The sequence below is a fragment of the Sodiomyces alkalinus genome (genome assembly GCF_003711515.1).
Source record: "Sodiomyces alkalinus F11 unplaced genomic scaffold SODALscaffold_1, whole genome shotgun sequence".
In the NCBI taxonomy this organism is placed as follows: domain Eukaryota; kingdom Fungi; phylum Ascomycota; class Sordariomycetes; order Glomerellales; family Plectosphaerellaceae; genus Sodiomyces; species Sodiomyces alkalinus.
The window spans coordinates 5,682,191-5,700,433 of NW_021167079.1; the positions used below are offsets into that span (position 1 = coordinate 5,682,191).

Sequence of the window (18,243 nt, forward strand, 5' to 3'; positions counted from 1 at the left end):
GGGAACCGACTTTATACCCTCGGCGGCTCTGGAACTCAGCGACGAAGGGGAGGAGGAGGAGGAGGAGGAGGAGGAGGAGGAGGAGGTGCTGGTGAAGAAGACACAAGTCGGTGCGAGACGAAACAGCACGTCCGTACACAAATACTGGAGCATCCAGTTAGGCTGGGAGATCGGGTGGTATTGGGTTGTGGTGGAAGGTCTGGGATGCAATAAGTTGAGAATGCTAGGAACATGGAGTGAGAGAAGGAAAAAAGATGGGGGTAGAGACGTGAATGACACAAGTGAGGTGAGGTGACGGATTTTAGAGGGGAGCTGCAGGACGGGACTATCCTGATGGTCCGTACCTTTTCGTCCCAAGTGCGTACGGGGTAGGAAGTAATTTGGGGGCAGTTGGGAAGTACAACGTACGAAGTACTCGTACCTTATGTAGAGGAAAGCGTTAGTACCTTACTTATCGCAGGAGGTCCGCCCCTATGTTGCAAGAGTTGGAGAGCTTAAGAGCTCTGACAGATGGGTTAGTAGGGGGGCGAAATGGGTCCCGAATTGGCACCGAAGGAATGAGCAGCGATGCAAGCCCAACCAGTCTTGTAGTCTTGTTGGAAAGGAAAAAAAAGGGATGATATCATTGGTTAGAAGAAGAAGAAAAGAAGAAGAAAAGAGGAAGAGGGCTTTTGGTTGGGGGGGAGAGGAAGGAGGTACCCAGACACATGTACCTCGTACCTTACCTTATGTCCTAGGAAATGATACGGCGGTACGGAGTACAGAGATCTTGACACGATGCAGCACCTATTACCAGGCAAGCACGAAGTACGGAGTACGAGCATATCCGTACGAAGTACATACACTACCTTATGCTCCCGTCACTAAAGAAAGGATGGTTTGCCAAGACCGGGGGCCGCGCAACTCCATTTCGGTGTCGCGCTAGTGCGTCTAAAACGAGAGTTATAGGCTTGCTTGTTAGAGGTGATGATGATGGCACCTCTCTCTCTCTGACTGTGATAGCCAAGACATCCGACGTTGGAGGAGAAATCAGCTCAGCACCACCCCTGTCCGAGGTTCATGCCAATGCCAGCAAAGCATTGCATGCCCATTGCGGGTCGGTGGTTTATCCGTAGGTCCCTTCGTCGAGATAGGGCGCTACCTAGTGAGTTCATTCCCGAGGGTTGCATTCAAGGTGGTCAAGACGGTGCTTGCCGAGGAACCCTTGTTGACCGCCGTTATTGATATTGTTTAACTTGACACAAAAAAAAAGTTAGTGTATAAAATAAATAAATAAATAATAATAATAAGGTGCCCCTCTTTCCTATCACGTCTTTCCCACACAATCAGGTAGCGGTACTTTATACGCGGTAGAAAATCTAGTCCCGCATCGCAAGGCCGTGGTAATCATGTCCTTTACGGTACGATTACCCGCTTATCCCTTTGCGGCAGACGCGGATACGTTGATACCACCACCTCCCGATCTGGACGACGAGATAATCAAAAGGAGGGAGGGAGGGACGTCATAAGTAGCACCGTAAACCCTCCAAGTCAGGGCAGCTGACAGTGGTCATTCGGCTTTCCGTGTTGCGGGGATTGGACGGTGTGTGACGGGGCTTGGCAATAAGAAAAGGGAAAAAGCGGAAGGGGAAGGGGGAAAAGAATATATAGACGTGCAGGAGCTAAGTGAATAAATAACAGGGAGTCCGTCAGGTGGCTGTTTGTTTGTAGGTGAAACCACTGAACGCGCATGGACGCGACAACTCAAACACGACGTTGGGTGCATAACGTAATTACCATAGGTAAGGTACCTATGGAGTAATTACTTCGTACGTTGTACACAACGAAACACCGACTCAAAGGTTGTCAGACTCGAAAGTGACGGTACGTACCTCTTTTGTAAGAGTACCAAAAAAGAAGAAAAAGAAGAAAAAAGAAGGGGAATAAGCCAGAAGGACCTCGGAACTACAGACGGTGCTCAAGTATAATGGCAAGGACTTCTCTCTGTCAAATCAGACCAGGAACCATGTCCGACGAAGTACAGGCTGTGACCGCCAGACACCGGACGAATTTTGAGCAACGTCGATGACAGGACCACGGTCTCGACCAGGGTACCACAACCGCCTCTCAGGGTCTCGTCATCTGGCCGATAGAGGTCGGCAAGAACATACGACGTTTTAAGAAAATGCAGCTTTGCTGACTTGTTCCGAGGATGCTGGAGCTTAGTCGGTCAGGCCAGGTGGCAGGAGAACATCCGGCGTCGAGCAGCATGACCAACCTTGGCGTTCCGGATCACCGCATCTGCCGTGTGTATCGATGGAGATCAAGAGTCAGCGTTCTCCGTGAGGCTCAGTCCTCAGCCACAGGGGAGGACGACGCTACCCCGGACATCAATGCGCTCCTTCTTGAGAACCATTCTTGCAAGATTCCCGGTGCTGGCTAACTTGTCAACTCGTAGTCCATGGCTTGACACGGATTTAGCCTCCTAGGAAGGCCTGTCAATACCCCTGGATCCCGACCTGGGATTGTGTCGTAGTAAGATCCCTACGTTACCTGGAAAAGACGAACAACGGTGAGGAAGCATCGTCAGTGCTACGAAAAGGGGTATAGAAACTGACGTAACTCTCCAGGCAAATATCAAGGGGATAGCTCTGGTGCTGGACCACAGTTACTCTCTCTTGGCAAACGAGGTGCCACGCCAACGGGGCTCTCAACCTCTCGGGCCATCATGCCCTCTGACTTCTGGTCAGGATATGAATCTGCCGTGTGCCTCTGGGATCACAGGCACCACCAGCATTAAGTAGGCAGTCCCACTTTGAGACTGCGAGAGTGGCCCATTTACTCGTGTGGTGCATCTTCAGGAGCAGTAGTACGGTTGATGCCTGTTGACCACGCCTTGTCAGCCCATACGCCGTGCTGCCCGTCCCCGACAAAAAAAGAAAAAGAAAAAAGAAAAAAGTCCTTGGAGACAACATCTCTGAAAGCTAGCCGCCTAAGGTGGGGTGCTCTATTGAAGTCATCCAGTGAGTCCCGTCTGACTTTGATGTGAGGGGCAATCCTTGAGCTCGTTGGGTTTCCCCTGAACACCGGACTTGCCTCCCACTCCAAGCCGGCAATCATTAAAGGTAAAGGGGTTCTGTTTGGTATCTCTTCACATTCACAGTCAACAAGTCCCTTTCTGTCAAGACTCTGGTATCCTTTGATATTCCCTTCTTGGTGCTCCCCCCTTGTCATAAGGAAAGTTAGGATACATATAGTTGGGTTTTGTTTGCATATTCGCACGAAGCCTGTAAGCATAACTTAGGTGCCTATTTGTCTTGCCTTTATCACAGCAAGCGGAAGGTCATAGAAGAAAAAAGGCAAATCGTATAGCCTGCCTATACGTTTATGTTAGGTGCCTTATACACAGAGCCTTCGCACCTGACCCTATCACTTCTATATTCACACACAAACAGACCTGATCAATAGGAGAAGCATGAAAAATATTCAGGGTGACTTCCTTGGGGGTTATTGTAAGGCAAGTACCTAGGTAAGGTAGGTAGTCCCAATCAGGTCTCAACTTCCTCATAACGTAGGATGTTCCTTCCCATTCATCGGCTATGCCATCCATGGTAGGTGTTCTCAAAACCATTCTACCTCCCTGGTGCCTTCCATAAGGTACCTTAAATACCCACCATATTCGAGACCCATGGGAGACAAATATTACTCTGCAATCCCCCTCATCTTTCAGATATCCCCTGCGAGAACTTGAGGGCATACCAGCTTCATCAAAGACACGCCTCAAATTCCTCCGGAGGGCTTTGGACTAGGGGCCTTTGGCCACATTTATCAACCTCTATTTCCATCTATAGAGTCGGCATTGCCCTTGAAAATGACGTTGTTGGCAAGCAGCGGCCAGGACGGCCCCCTGTATGCGTCATTTGCCCCGGCTTCTGTCTGCTTCTAGGCACTGACCGCATATCTCTAGCTATAAATGCCATGTGGGAGGGGAATGGCAGCCCCTATCAAAGTTCTCCAACCGATACCGGAAGATGATCCAAAACAAGCGTCATGTTAACCCGGCCAAAACCGGCATGGTTTGTCGCCATCATAGCGGGGAGCCTGTCATGGAGCTTCACTGCGAGGGCCCATGCAACCAGACTAAGCACCTAGACCAATTCTCCAAGAGAACTCGAGGCGACGGCGTCAATGTAAGTGCTTGCCTCATATCCTCCCCTCTACAGAAGACGGGGATTATGGGAAACCATCCAGCGTTGATGCTAACCGGTTTAAAGTGGTGCATAGCTTGTCAGAGCTGGGCACTTGCCCAGGAGCCCGGGACGACCCCCTTTGCCGCCCCCAACCAGCTCCATGACGTCCTGGAGCAGCAGACGGAAATCGATATTGCCTTGCCTCCCGAGGGGCACTTTGGTGCCTCCGCCTACGACGACGAAGACGACGAAGCGGACGAGCCTCTCGCACCCGTTACTGACCCAGCTCTTTTTGCCGGACCCCTCGATGCCAACTCGTCATCTTCATCGTTTGTTGCTGCCTCTGAAGCCGCGACTCGAAGCCAAAACCTGCGGCTGCCGCCGCATATTCTGCGCACCCAGTACCCTGGATCCTCTGATAGTTCTTCGGATGCGTCTTTTCCCCTGTGCCTGGACGACGGTCAGCAAACCGTCCCATCCCATGGGCTTGGCAATATCACCGAGGGCGCCCATAGCATGGCAGCTTTCCGTCTCGACGAGGAGCGAATCAGCCAGCCTCCCCGCCGCAACCAAGATACACGAGCGGCAGGCAGTGCTCGCCGAGGTGGCCTGTTCCAGAACCATCCAGGACATCCGTCCGACATCTCCGAAAATTCTTGGTACGGGAAGTCCCTGCGTGTTCATCTGCAGGGCGCAAACGAGGTGCCTAACACTTTGAACGCTGCGAGGCAGCTCGACGCGCGGAATCGGGGCTCCGGTCGGGGTTCGAGTCGGGGAAGGGCCAGGGCCGGGCTCCCGGCCGCCTCGAATTCCCGGGGACGTCCGCAAAACGCCAACAATGCCTTTAGTGAAATATCCGAGAACAGCATTCCCGAGTCTATTCGCATCAAGACCAGTCGTGTGCCCCAAGCAAATGCTGGCGGTTTTAGTCAAGGACAGGTTGGTACCGCTCTGAACTTTCTCTCGTTGCTCAGCGACATTTATTCCCAGGGTCGCAATGTGTTTGCCGATAACTGACAAATGCTTGCCTCTAGCCTCGATTTCTTCACCGTGGTAGTCAGGACCTCGTCACAGCTCCAGCCTCCAGTTCTCGAACCGGAGGCGTTCGATTCGATGCCGATACCGTCGCCGACGAGGATGAATTCTGAAGTATTCAGGGGGCCATTTTATGTTGACTGGCGATATGTGGGCCGGACTCTCCCCTTTACACTTTGCTACACTTGTAGGTAGACGGAAATGTAGGCTGAATGGATGAAAGCAGTCCATTCCCACGTAACCTTAAAATACATATGGCTACCTACCTTATTGAGGCGGACTCGTACGTCCACATCCGATGCATACTCGTTCCCCATCATCACAGAGAACTTGGTGGTAATGGAACTTCTTGACATCTCAATACATGCTCTTACAATTGATGGACCATATCAAAATCCATAACACAAGTTGTGGGTATGTCACCCTTCGTCATCCATGTCCTCCCACTCGTCCCTATATATCTTAGCCAACCCCCTCGACACACCATTTCCGTCCTGGCCTAGGCTTCCACAATCCCGTTGTTCCCCATATCCCTGCTGTGCAGGCCTTCCAAATCGCGCCCGTGATATCTCTTGACCTTCAAACCTGAGAGTATGCTCCAGCGCCCTCTCCTACCCGAGTGGTAAGATGGCCGACGACATATGAATAATTGTCTTCAACTGCAGTATAAATAGCATCATGCGAGTCCAATATCAGTGTCGCCGTAGTCCAGCCCTGCCTCTGTCCCCTAGTACACCGGCAAGAGCTGAGATGGTGCCAGTACAAGTGTAACTTGTGTCTGTGTGGCTTGTTCGGGCGCGTTCAAGCGCACCTATATTTTGGAGTCGTTTCATCTCCAATTCCGTCCCTTGTTCATCGAACATAACTGTGTCCGCGTGGCACCTGCGTGGAAAAAAGCTTGTAACCACGTCGATAGAAATTCCACCAGTACGCTCCCGCAGAGACGGGACTGGAGTAGTGCAGCGTATGGCGCGAAAGGAAAAAAAGAAAAAAAAAAGAAGAAGCATCGGCTACAGTTTCGAACTGTCTGACCGGAAGTAGCCGGCGTCTCCAGCGTCAGTCGATCGGTTGAGGAGGTCCTGTGCATCGCCTACCTGGCGGCGCTCTGTAACCTCTAGGCTCTTGAGCCTCTTGTGGACTTTGTACTTCCCCAACAGCGTCAGCGTCAATCCTCGGGCGTTGGAGGCGGGCGTGAGGGAGCCGGCCCCATCCCTCCTGACTGCTGATTGCTATTGTAGAGGTTCCGATGATGACGATAGGCGGTTAAGGTGGAGGTATACGTCGGTACCATATCTGCAGGGAGAACATTGTAGAGTCAGCGGGAGAGAAATATTAAAGTGAAGTGAAACGTAGTGTAGTGTGTGTAGTGTAGCAAAGACGCACCCTTCCATGCTAATAAGCTTAAGGTCGCCGCCAAAGTAGCGAGCATAGAGACGGGAAATGGGGAGACCGTAACCGAAACCGGCCATGGGAGCCTTGAAATCGCTCTTGTCGAAGTCCGGGTCCAGATTTGGTGTTCGGTCGACGGTAGTGTACATGTAGGTCCAAATCAGGGGAATGGCGCTCCGAGCAATACCGCCGCCCTCGTCGGAGATCTTGATGGTGATGTCCTCCTTGCCCTCGGCGACGATGACCTTTGTGACGGGGAACTCTTGCTTGTCCTGGCCGTGGGTCTCCACAACGGCGCGGAGAGAGTTCTTGAGGGTCTCGAAGAGCATGTGGGAGAGGTGGCCCGGGACGTACATAAAGTTGATGTCCGGGTTGCAGACGAGCTGGATCTTGGGGGCCTCGAAGAGCCCGTAGTGGTCCTCGCAGACGAAGCGGGCGTTCTCGATGGCTTCTTGTGCCAGTTCCTGGATGTTGCATTTGGTGCAGATGATGCCGACGTAGTTGGGGTCGTGATGGCGGCTTTGTTCGGTCAGGGCAATGTGTTGGCCTATGAGCATGCGGATGCCGATGCGGGACATGTAGAAACGGTCTAGGAAGGCTTGGATGTTGTGGTCGATCTGCATACGCTGGCGTTTCCGCTTGTACTCCAAGATGCCCTGGGCCATGGTGGTGACGACACCGTCGTGTCTCCTCTTGATAGCGTGTAGGGTCTTGGCAAATTTCTCATTGTAGAGTCGAAGCTCGGCAGGCCAGTCGCCCGTATCGTCGACCATGGCGAAGTACCTCCTCGCGGCAGCTGCTGGGCCCTTCTTCACGCCCCATTGGTTCCCGATCCCGATCCCGACTCCGTTGCCGTTGCTGTTGACAAGGCCGTTGCCATGTCCGTTCCCGTTCCCGTTGGTTTGTGGCAGAGAAGTATACTGGCCTTTCGCGACGCTAGGATTGCGAGTGGTCTCGGAGAGCATGGCGGTGGTCCGGCCGAATTTATTGCCCGGCTTCATCAGTCGTTCTCGTACTTCCTTACTCAGCACCGGTCGTGGGAGTGTGGTGAGTTCCTGCACAGCAGAAGTGGGTCAACAAAACCATGTTCTTCAGACGGCCCTGGCGATACGGAGGTTGATGAGGGAACAGGGTGGTAGACGTACCTCGAACGACTGTGCGTACCAATTCTGCACTCGCTTGACGGATGGCATTTCGTTCAAGCCATCTGGGAGCTCCTCAAGCTCCTGAACGCGGTGGGCGAGGCGAATGGGGAGCTCCTCGGCGAGGAATTGAGAGGCGCGGAAGAGGGTGCCTGCATGAACGAGGAGGGAGGCGCGGGCAGTCAGCAAGGCGGAATGATGATAGTACTACAGACAGCGAGACAGGACACCGGGCGAGACATGGAATAGACTTGGGGAGGATGAGAGGTGGTGGTGGACGAACCAGTTGAGGGCTTCTCGCCAAACTGGACCATCTGGCGCAAGCTGACGCCGGTAGCTGGAAAGCTGGCATAGTGTCTGATGGTGTCCATCAACCTGTCCGTCCTCTTCCACGACATTATGGACAACTCAAGCGACCCGGAGAGGCTGCAGAGCGACGCGTGATCATGTATACAGAGTACAGCAAGCTAAGGGACCGGGGAAGGTTTGGGCAATCCGCTGCAAGAAAATGGAATACCGGGCCGCTGAAATCGCCGAGAACGTGAGGGACGCCTTGGATGTCCCGATTAGGACGACAGGTGAAGTCGTAGGATCGTAGGTAAGGAAAGGTTGAGTAAAAAGGTAAATACGGTGAGTCACGCCGCGGGATGGAGTCTGGGAACAGCGAAGATCGTTTACCGAGGCTTTATGACGCAGGTGGGATACTCGAGACGCAGGACGACGGGCACACACGGCGAGGTGACAATGGAAGAGAGGAAGTGAAGAGACGTAAGAAAATCGAAAGGGGATGCAAAGGAATGAGGTTGAACCATCTCACGGAGGCATTGTCAATTGTATTGTAGAAGAGATCGCGTGCAGAAACAAATCGAGGTTGAAGAATGAGGTGAGATCAGAAGAAAGGTAGCTCGGGATCTAGGTACGCTAGAGGGAAGAAAACGGGGTGGGGGGGGCAGCACACGGGCAACATGTGCGTGGAGGTGGGTGGTTCGAATTGGGGTGGGGCGACACCGCGAAAGGGGAACCATATTGATCCGTTGTCGGGTATCTGACGTGACGTTTTCCGTACATAAATACATGCCGTAAGTACCTTGGCGGGGGGAATCTGGGAATCTCTCACACTCTGCAACTTTTACTGCTTGCAGGAAGGTCACCAGTCTCAGACATGCAAGTCCCTGGACATTGAACCCCGGACTGGTCGTCAGGTGGCGGTTTCAATAGGGCGATACCTGCATCCCCTGGACATGTTCATCCGCCCGCGTGATCTCCAACTTTGACTTCTGCGTCTCTTTGCTGCTAATTCGTTACTAGTTCCTCTCGGTCATGGAGATAAAGCCGAGTACCACAGGCCATTCATTTTCTACCCTTTCGCCCGAGTTAGGTAGCTACTTAACTAATTCGGTTGAAGTCTCTCTCACACCGAACCAATAACCAACCATCTTCGACAATCTAGCAAGAAGAACATTAAGAGAACTAATAAAATCGATTGAGGTTTGTCTTGAGTGATTGACGGAGTTTTCTAAATGTCTGAAAGTCCAAGCCAAATTCCTGTAGATCTTGATATTGCATCCTCAAGATGTCAAGGGGTTGCACGACATATGCTTGGCACCGACCCTCACCGAGCCCGAGAACCGCAGACTCTGAGACGACCCTGCTTCAACGTAGGTAGCTACGCAGCTGCCACTCCCTTCTGCTCATAGCTATGTAGACCAATTCTGTAAGAATAAAGTGTCTGCAGGGTTTACTTACGGATAGCCTTCAGTGAACCCTATGTCAACACTAAATTTTCGCCGTTTGGAATAACCGATGATGGTCCGTTATCAGAACCTACCGAGGCTCTCGAAGTAGTACGTAGATGTCCGTACAGGTACACGTGTACTTCCTCATCGGTTGATAAAAAGCTTGGTTCGTACGAAGTATCCGTAGTTCTAGCTTCGGGTTATCTCAGTTCCGACTAAAACCTTACATTCAATTCCCCCTCTCTCTATAACCCCCAGCAGCTAAGGCGTAGTTATGGTACTCAGGTCAGTCAGTTTATTAGCATGTGAGGTTATTCAGTTGTCCGTCCCTACGGAGTACATAGTACATACATACCTAGACGACAAACTGCCACTGCATATTTTCTTCGGGCGCTACGGTGATTAAGGGCCGAGTTAAACCGAGTCATTCCTCGGGCGTCTTCCCGATTTCCACCCCAGATAGGCCACCCAGAAAACCACTGGTTCAGTCCACAGCTTAGTAATCGTCACTTGCGGTGCTGAGCTAAGCGACCCATCGCCCGGCCCGTGCCTTCGCTAGCAGAGAGAAGAACCACACCCAGGTCGATCCACACCGACCCGACCACCCAACCAACCAACCACCCATTTCCATTTCCTCATGCAGGCAAAAAGCAGCCAGTCCTGTCGCCGACAAAGAGAGGAGGAGGGCCCTCCAACAAGAGAGGGAAAAAGAAAATGATGCTCGAGTCCGAGGATGAGCAGGACAAATCTCCCATAAGGGACGAAGTCGCGACGCCTCCGCCGCCTCACCTCTCGTCGCCCTCCATTCCCTCTCCCTTCAATATCGGTATCCTTGGGCTCACACCGCTCACTCCCCTCGGCCGCCATGTCGCCTCCTCGCTGGCTAGGAGCCCCGAGAAGCTGCCGGATGTGTGTGACGGAAGCGGCTTTCACGGTGCCGGAAGTATCATCAACGGTGCATGCAGCAGCAGTTGCCGGAACAGCAAGAGCAGCAAATGCAGCAAAAGCAGCAGCGCGGGCGGCAGTAGTCTCGGCGACGATGATGAGCTCTCCCGCGGTTCCAGGGAGGCCCTGGCCCAACGACTCACTGAACTCGCTCGACGACTCATCCAGCGAGATGATGACGACGGGACTACGGGCCCAGACCAGGTGTCGCTCAACTTTCTCCATGCCAACGCGGATGAAATGGACCGCGTCGTGTCAGGATCCGTGCCAAGACCGAGACCGCGCATGAGTGAAAATGGCGCTGGCGCTGGTGGTGTCGGTGTCGGGCGAGGTATGGCCGACCGCGATGCCTGGGGCTCGCCGTCGTCCTCATGGATGCGTTCACGTTACTCGGACCTCTCCGCGTCGACTAGGCGTGACTCGCCTCCAGAACCTGAAGTCGCAGTAAAGAAACCGGCCGTGGATTCATTTAAGATTGCTTCCGAAGCCGAGAAACTCAACGGCGAACTCGAGAAACTCATCACCAACCTGAAAGCCAGGCAAGAAGAATCCGAAGTAAGATTATTGCTTTGCACTCCCCCTTCCCTATTCTGCTCGACAGCCCTCCCCTCTAACCACGGACCGCCAGCACATCCATGAACTCCTCGTGACCCGTGCAGAGCGCGCCGCCCAGCGCATCCTGTTCCTCCAATCGCGCGTGCAGGACCTTGAGTCGGAACTGCAAGAGTCAGACGCCGACCTCTCCCACCTCCGCCTGGGCCTCAAGGCGATTGAGGTGCAACTGCCGCGAGATGCCGTTCTCGCCGACGCCGAGCTGGCCCGGAGTATCGCCAACTGGAAGCAAGACTACGCCGAGCTTCAAAAGAGGCGCGCCTCTCGCCGCAGCGCCAGGCTTTTGAGCCTCGAGAGCCCGGGTTCCGTGTCCGTCTCCGCCTATGTCTCCGAGTCGGCACTTTCGCCTTACGACCGTGACGACACTACCACCACGACTGCAGGCTCTCGCCCAGAGACCCACGGGCTTGCACCCACAGCTTCGGAGTTCATGACGACGCCTCGTAGAAGCTTAGCGGCGGCCTTTGAGAGCCCCGACGTCGCCGAATCCGCATGGTCAGCCCCACCTCTTCGCGCCGACCGCGCTGAAGGAGCCAAAGGAGTCCGGAGCGCAGCGCCGCCCAAAAGGAAAAAGAACTTGCTGTCGCACGAGGCGAGACTCCGACGACCCGAAACGCCGAGAGCCAACACCACTGATGCCACCTCTACCAACCCGACCGTCACACCTTCCACCTACGCAGGAGACACGGACACGGATGCGAGCTTCACAGACTGCGGCGGGGACGAGCTTCGACGTTCCGTCAGCAGGATCTCCCTCTCATCGTCGACGACGACCGCGGCATCTTCTGCCAGGGCGCTCCGCAGTATCACCAACTTCCACGGCGCCACCACCCCGAAACAACGAACCCTCGGCTCCCCGCAGCTCGTCATCCGCCGAGCGTACAGCGAACTCCCCCCATCACGAAACCCGCGACGCCACGTTGATGAAGATCATGACTATCATGACTACCACGACTATGAACGACGACTGTATCGATGACCCAACGACTACGGGCTATGACCATGATGAAATTCAACCCAACCGATTTTCTTCTTCTGCGTTACTTTCTCATGTTCTCTCTGTCCACCCCCTGTTTTCGCTCGACCGCATTTTCGAACAGCCATCACTTGCCTCCCTACTGAAGGTCTTCTTTACTGTCAATATTTCTTTGAATCTTCTTCATTCACACATGGCACGAAGCGAGCGAGCAAACTGCTTGTGTTTTCCCTTCTTCACGAGTTGGTTATATGCATGGCCCCGGGCCCAGGATGAGATTGTTTAGCATCACTGGAAGCGCCGCAGGACCTGGATTAGTATGAGACATGGCAGCATAAAATGACGCGACGGAGTTGGGTATGGTACGAAAAAAAAAGCAGGCATGAAGCATCATGTCATGCGGTTTTGAACGAGTGAAGAATACCCCAAATTCAGAATTTTTGCTCCTTTTTCTCCAAGATGTTCACTTTCCCACGCATCGCAAGCTTCCCCCAAGGTAAGGTAGCCGTGCCTTTTCTCTGACCCATTCCTAGGTACCTTAGGTAAAGTGAACTATTTACTCCGTCATTGCCTTTACCGTCGGCATTAGAATCTGTCTGCCCCACCAAACTACTACAGCTCATTTTCTTCATGTATGACGCATGCCGGCTTATCATAAGGTCGGGCATCTCGCGATCAGCACATGAAAGATGCTTCGACGTATTGGCAATAATACGAGGTCTCTCTTGCGGCGTCTCACCGTGGCCGGCCATTGTCTCCCTTCGTGGCCGTCACATAACACGATTGCTCTTTCCTACCTTGGTACATCATGCCATGACTAAGGTATCCGTGTGGGAATTCCCTTGGCCAAAGTACACCACGTCTCATAAAGTGTAGATGGATACATCTCAAGACATTAGAACCACTTATTAGGACATCAGGGTTGCTGTCTAGAACGAGAGAGAGAGGCATCAGGGAGGTTCTAGTGTTACTACTCCATACTCGTAAGGGATGAAGTAAGCTACCTAAGGTAGGTAGGTAAGGTACTTAAGGTACTTCAGATAAAAGACCGTTTTATTTGACCGAGTCTTCAACAGAGAAAGAAGATGTGAAACACCCGTCGGAGAGATGTATTGAGTACACACAATAACAATGTAGTTACGAAAAAAAAACATCTGCTCGGAAAATTCGGGGTCTCCCCCCGTCACCGTGACCTATGATACTCCCTCGGTGCCTGCTCGGCACCAGACCCTCCGACCCGTGTCGTCGGCACGTTCCTATAAAAGTCCCCCCAGGTCGGGCCCCCAATCACCAAGCTTCGCCGCCTGGGACGACCATCCCCATCCCCAACCCTCTCCCGATCCCGCTCGCTCTCCCTGTCCCGCCCGGCCCAGGAACGAACCGACTTCGCGTCGTCTCCGGCCCCGCCGCCGCCGCGGGACCGTGGCACCAGGGACGAGATCCCGAACAGGCTCGGGGCGCTGGTAATGGTGCTGTACCGGTCCGAGGAGGGAGGGCTGCGTGGTCTGTGCCGGCCCACGGGAGGCCGCGGGAGAGCATGCCGGGTGCTGGTGGCGGTGGTGGTGGTGACGTTGTCTGATTGTGTGCGTGAGATACGCGCCATCGGGACCTCGCGATCGGGACTCGTATCGAGCCGGGTCGATGGGTCAGATCGGTCAGATCGGTCAGATCGGTCGCGGGGTCCTGAATGCCTTCGGTCAGGGTCAGACATCCGTCTGCCATTATTGACCAACTCAGGTGCCATGGGTGTCGCAAGGGGCCTTGAAGAAGAAGAAGAAGAAGGTGAAGGAGGTGAAGCAAACTGCGACGAGGCAGCATGATCATCGAGGCAGTCCATAAGCGCTTCGTCAAGAATGCGGCGCGTCTTCTTGTCGTGACTGGCTGGCAAAACATGACGTGGGAGGGTCTTGGGTAGGCGCTCCTCCCTGCCGTCGGCTCCCACAATCACCAACGGGCCAAAGTCCGCAAGCAGGCGATTCAGACGGCGGCACTCTTGGTCTGGGTAGGCCAGCATACTGGTGGTGAACCACTTGATGAAGCCTGCCGGCGTAAGGCCAGGAACGGAGGGGCGCGCTTTCGGGGTTGTCTGAACGAGGTGATATGGACAGTCTAAGTCTCTGTATAGATATTCTATGTGATTGAATGTGTTCTTTTTGCAGGGTTTGAATGCATCTGCGGTAGGTGTTAGTCAATGAGGCGAGTGCGCAGAGCAGGGAAGGATTCTCGGGGGTCGGAATACCTTTGAGGGAGAAATCTTCATTTTCCACTTTGTACTTAGTGTACAGGGTATTCATCTTATCAGGTGTGACAGTGATGCCGCCAGTCGTACCGATCTTGGCAATCTGTACGACGGAGAAGTATGAGAATGTGCTGTTTTCCGGAATGTGTCCTTAAGGCACTGTGTATGAGACACTCACCACTTGGCTGGCTAGGCTCCTGAGAATATGACCTAGTCTTTGGGTCGAGTATCCATCTGCATCGAATAGAACGCCCCAGGGCCCCTCGGTATCAGTTGTCTCCGGGATGGCTGTTGCCCTGGCAGGAGAATGGGGCCCGGCCTCTGTCTTCGTGTGGCTATGGACAATGGCCGGGCCCCTGTCGCGGAACCTCACTGTAGCCCGTTGGGGAGGAGGAGGGCTCGCCGTAGACGAAGTGGTTGTCGCGGGGCTAACGTTGGGAGCCTTAGGACTGGTACTTTGCGGCGACGTGAGTCTAGAAGAAGTGGAGGCTCCAGTGACTGAGGGAGGTGGGCTAGAGTAAGCACCAGGAAACATGGGGCTCATAAGGGTGGACGGCGTGATGCGAGAGACACTATCGGGAAGGGAACTATTGTCATGTGTCTGGGAGTGCAGGGCGGCCACTATAATGGTGGAGAGGGTCAGCAACCGGGGACCGATACTTTTGAACGGGGACCAAATAAGAGGAGAAAAGAGGGAACTGACTTTCTTGTCTGATGATCTTGCGGAGCTCTTCGTTGAGAGCAGGAGACACCTCATTCGATAGGTGGGGAGGTTGGAAGCCGGACGGGGGAGGCGGCGGCGGTGGAGGAGGAGGAGAAGAAGAAGAAGAAGATGGAGGAGGGGGAGGGGGAGGGGGAGGGTGCACATATTGCAGTCTTTTAAAGGAGGCAGGGCGGGAAGGGGACGCAAGAGGTGCTGAGATGTTCGCTCCGACCGGTGTGTCTTGTTGCGACGGCATGTTCGAGGGGCGCGGCTTGTCAGTACCAGAGCCATCACGGTGGCTGGCATCATCCTGGTCGGTGTGGTCGGTGTCGGTTTCAAAGGAGGTCTCGGACGAAAGGGGGGACTGGTCCCATGGGTTGGAGGCTTTGTTGTAGTGAACGCTTCGGGGTCGGGATGGATCCGGTTCGAGGGCCGTGTTGACCAAATGGACGACTGGTCGCGTAGCCTTCTGGCTAGGGTTCCTTATAGTAGTAGTAGCAGCCATGATAGCAGACTGAAGGGGAGATATCTATATCCACGGCGGGATAAGAATCGCAGAATAAACATGCAGCGTCTTGAATAAAGACGACAGAGTTGAATTGAGAAAAGAAGCCCGGAGCGAAGAAAAACACAGGCGAAGGCGGCGTAGACTTAATTATACTTCTTCATCTCGCTCGACGTGATCATGCCCAGACAACTACCATGGAGCAAGCCACCTATGCCAGTCAGAATGCCATGGCCTGCGAGGCGACTCTTGGAGGGTCCCCCTCCTGCTGTGCTCTCTACACACATGCAGTAGAGACGTCAACACCCCTCTGGCGGCCGTCTTGGGCATATGGAGATGCATCAAGATGCATCAAGATGCCGTCAACACGCCTCTTGGTAGTCGGCATGGTTGGTCGGCATACGCAGCAGGGGAGTGACAACAATTCTCGGTATACCCCAACGAGGGACGAGCCTCGTACAGACCAAAGCACCAAACAATATGTCGGTCAATCAAGATAGGCGGAAGAGCCGCAGAGGGCAAAGAGAGCAGTGGGGAAAGAGGCTCATCAGGCTGCAGATTGCCACGGGCGTCTCCTGACTTTCCCCTCACCATCCCCCCAAGTCGTCGGGCGACGGTGGTGTAAACTAGCTCGGTTGCCTCGCGCTCTTTGCATCTGCCGTGACACCAAAAGAAGCCGACCCCGGTGAGTACCTTAGGGAATTGGAGAAATACACGAATAGGAGAATAATGCGTGGGGGATAAGCGGTGAAGAGGCTCGAGAGAAGATAATAAAAACATATTTTCGAAAGCAAAAAGAAAAAAACCCCCCCACAGAAACAGGTGGTTATTCCAGTAGTGTAGGACATGCCCAGAAGTTCACCGCGAGCTGTTGAGGCAAACAAATGTGATCGAGTCGCACGTTGGGCATCGCGATATGCCCCAGGTGATGGGGAAACTGTACAGCTTCGGCCACGTTCGCCTTCGTAGTGGTGACAAAGGATGCAAATGGAAATGGGAATGGAAATGGAAATGGAAATGGAAATGGAAATGTAAGAAAGTTGATGGGCAGATCGTCACGCAAGGGAGGACCAGACCAACGGGATTCATCTCCGCCGGTAGTCTACAAACGAGAACAACCCCAGTGCGGGAGGCAAGTCTTCTTTGATACCTTAAAACCTTCCTACTTCGTAAGGTAGAGAGAGCTTGGGTAGGCTTGAACAGGGGCCGGGCGGTAGCCAAGAGTCCAGAGACATCGGATGACGACCCCAAGGTAACGTAGATGGGAATTGTCAATCCGTCCAGGGTCTGGTTTCTCGGATGTCGAATATCCGCGCATTGTACAACACGGTCACAGAGCGTAAGCAGAATGGGTGGTGCGAGCGGACGTGGTCCTAGAATGTTAGTACGGAGACTCCGATCTCGTCGTCGGACGTTCTGGGACGACGACAGAATGAATCTAGCAGACCGCTCTTCCGCATTGGTAGGAAGGAATTAGTTATAGCAATGCCCGGAATTCCAGACTTGTGAGACGAGAGGGAAGACCACATGATCACAAAGTTGCAAAGTTCAGAACGACAGTCGAACAAAACAGTCCTTCGGCTTGCGGTACACTGGCGACGAAGCTGAACAATGCCAGGGAAAGCTTCGAGGATCATCCATCCCTTCGTCCCATCACCCCATCACCGGGAACGGGAGTTGAAATTCCATCGGGTTTGGGCAAAGGAAGCGAGTCCAAGTAATTCGGAAACGGGACGACCCGAATCAGGTAGCAAGATGGAAGGAAGTCGGTGAGAAGCCTGGTAACGTGACCAAGATTATCGGGGTCAAAGTGCGACCGGCCTTATAGGGTGGGAAGATAGTCGACTGTGTGTTGGCCCTTATTTTTTATGGAAGTTGATGTTTGGTGTTGTTGCTCGTCCTGTCGCTGCCCGCGTCAGCGGAGTAAGATTGCGCTGAACAATGACCGTACCCCGAGCATGTACCAGGTAACCACCGTGTGCATATTCCTGCAATACTGTATGCGGACACTGTCTACCGACTCGCTCCGTCTCTCCCAACATCAACCAAAACTCAACTCCTATTTTGTTCACACTTTGGTATTGCCGAGTTCCTCTTCGAGGCCAGGCCATCTTTCCTATAAAACGACCACAAACACGAAGAAATCTACAGTAAGTTTGCTTACTGTATAACCTCTCTACATGCTGGATACGCTATGGGTTGGTTGCCTTCTTGGCCGATGCGATCTCGAGCTGCCATGGCTCTCAAACAACTTTTTGCCATCTCTATCACCCCCGACAACGTGACTTCAACCCCAATATGAACTCGACCCATTTAAGGAATTGGAAAACTCTCCGGTGCAAACGAGATGTGATGCATCTTTGCCTGTTATCCTCGACACGAATACCTGGAGTCTGGTACAGCCGAAAAGCCATGTTAAGAGGCCTCACGTCTGCGGATCTCTGCGACCCCAGGGAAATTGGTTCAAGGCTTTCGTCAGCTTTTCATCGACTGGCTGCCAGCCTCCCCAAAGACACCACCACCATGGAATTGGGAATGGCTCCCGTCTTCCGCTAATCGTTCTACTCGCCAGACCAACGTGGTCTTTCGAAATCGGGACCTGGGAAACCGCCGTTCCCCGCCCCGCCCCGCCCCGTCGATCCCGGAGCAGTGTGGCGTGGCACATCGTACACTACACTACAGACCCAAATCCAGGCGTTTCATCAGTTGTGCGTAAGCCGTGGAACACGGCGGCGGCGATCCCCGATATGCCCACCACGGGAAGCGGAGCAACACCGTCTCCCCGAGCGGTT

The 18,243-nt window shown here is 53.6% G+C and overlaps 6 protein-coding genes across 6 annotated transcripts; 4 read left to right on the top strand and 2 right to left on the bottom strand.

Moving 5' to 3' along the window:
- Positions 1-4,085: 4,085 nt before the first annotated feature.
- SODALDRAFT_319748 (hypothetical protein) lies at positions 4,086-5,317 on the top strand (the record flags this gene model as incomplete). Its single annotated transcript, XM_028609474.1, has 3 exons — positions 4,086-4,169; positions 4,254-5,108; positions 5,204-5,317. 3 exons carry the CDS (start codon positions 4,086-4,088, stop codon positions 5,315-5,317), a joined length of 1,053 nt encoding a protein of 350 aa, XP_028471058.1.
- A 667-nt stretch (positions 5,318-5,984) lies between these two features.
- On the bottom strand, positions 5,985-8,257 carry SODALDRAFT_34683 (alpha-ketoacid dehydrogenase kinase). Its single transcript, XM_028613268.1, has 5 exons — positions 8,019-8,257; positions 7,739-7,887; positions 6,588-7,648; positions 6,299-6,497; positions 5,985-6,227 (listed from the first exon to the last, which is right to left on the bottom strand). Exons 1-4 carry the CDS (start codon positions 8,131-8,133, stop codon positions 6,434-6,436), a joined length of 1,389 nt encoding a protein of 462 aa, XP_028471059.1. The 5' UTR covers positions 8,134-8,257; the 3' UTR covers positions 5,985-6,227; positions 6,299-6,433.
- On the top strand, positions 8,244-8,617 carry SODALDRAFT_355458 (hypothetical protein; the record flags this gene model as incomplete). The annotated part of the gene is made up of 3 exons (XM_028613815.1): positions 8,244-8,313; positions 8,400-8,493; positions 8,578-8,617. The coding sequence occupies 3 exons, from the start codon at positions 8,244-8,246 to the stop codon at positions 8,615-8,617; spliced, it is 204 nt and encodes a 67-aa protein (XP_028471060.1).
- A 691-nt stretch (positions 8,618-9,308) lies between these two features.
- SODALDRAFT_355460 (hypothetical protein) lies at positions 9,309-12,007 on the top strand (the record flags this gene model as incomplete). Its single annotated transcript, XM_028613816.1, has 3 exons — positions 9,309-9,393; positions 9,995-10,971; positions 11,045-12,007. 3 exons carry the CDS (start codon positions 9,309-9,311, stop codon positions 12,005-12,007), a joined length of 2,025 nt encoding a protein of 674 aa, XP_028471061.1.
- Positions 12,008-13,071: 1,064 nt separating this feature from the next.
- Positions 13,072-15,626, bottom strand: SODALDRAFT_34706 (hypothetical protein). Its single transcript, XM_028613282.1, has 4 exons — positions 14,947-15,626; positions 14,422-14,864; positions 14,244-14,346; positions 13,072-14,176 (listed from the first exon to the last, which is right to left on the bottom strand). Exons 1-4 carry the CDS (start codon positions 15,449-15,451, stop codon positions 13,188-13,190), a joined length of 2,040 nt encoding a protein of 679 aa, XP_028471062.1. The 5' UTR covers positions 15,452-15,626; the 3' UTR covers positions 13,072-13,187.
- A 2,035-nt stretch (positions 15,627-17,661) lies between these two features.
- Positions 17,662-18,080, top strand: SODALDRAFT_34758 (hypothetical protein). The gene has a single exon (XM_028613314.1). The coding sequence runs from the start codon at positions 17,750-17,752 to the stop codon at positions 18,005-18,007; it is 258 nt and encodes an 85-aa protein (XP_028471063.1). The 5' UTR covers positions 17,662-17,749; the 3' UTR covers positions 18,008-18,080.
- The last annotated feature ends 163 nt before the right edge of the window (positions 18,081-18,243 follow it).

What these genes read in the sequence shown, in the direction of transcription:
- SODALDRAFT_34706 (XM_028613282.1), bottom strand. Translation starts at nt 15,451, where the DNA reads ATGGCTGCTACTACTACTATAAGGAACCCTAGCCAGAAGGCTACGCGA. An exon ending in CAAGATCATCAGACAAGAAA is followed by an intron (nt 14,865 to 14,946) that starts GTCAGTTCCCTC and finishes CCACCATTATAG; the next exon opens with TGGCCGCCCTGCACTCCCAG. An exon ending in GGAGCCTAGCCAGCCAAGTG is followed by an intron (nt 14,347 to 14,421) that starts GTGAGTGTCTCA and finishes TCCGTCGTACAG; the next exon opens with ATTGCCAAGATCGGTACGAC.
- SODALDRAFT_34683 (XM_028613268.1), bottom strand. Translation starts at nt 8,133, where the DNA reads ATGTCGTGGAAGAGGACGGACAGGTTGATGGACACCATCAGACACTAT. An exon ending in TGGCGAGAAGCCCTCAACTG is followed by an intron (nt 7,888 to 8,018) that starts GTTCGTCCACCA and finishes TCGTTCATGCAG; the next exon opens with GCACCCTCTTCCGCGCCTCT. An exon ending in GGTACGCACAGTCGTTCGAG is followed by an intron (nt 7,649 to 7,738) that starts GTACGTCTACCA and finishes TCTGCTGTGCAG; the next exon opens with GAACTCACCACACTCCCACG.
- SODALDRAFT_34758 (XM_028613314.1), top strand. Translation starts at nt 17,750, where the DNA reads ATGAACTCGACCCATTTAAGGAATTGGAAAACTCTCCGGTGCAAACGA.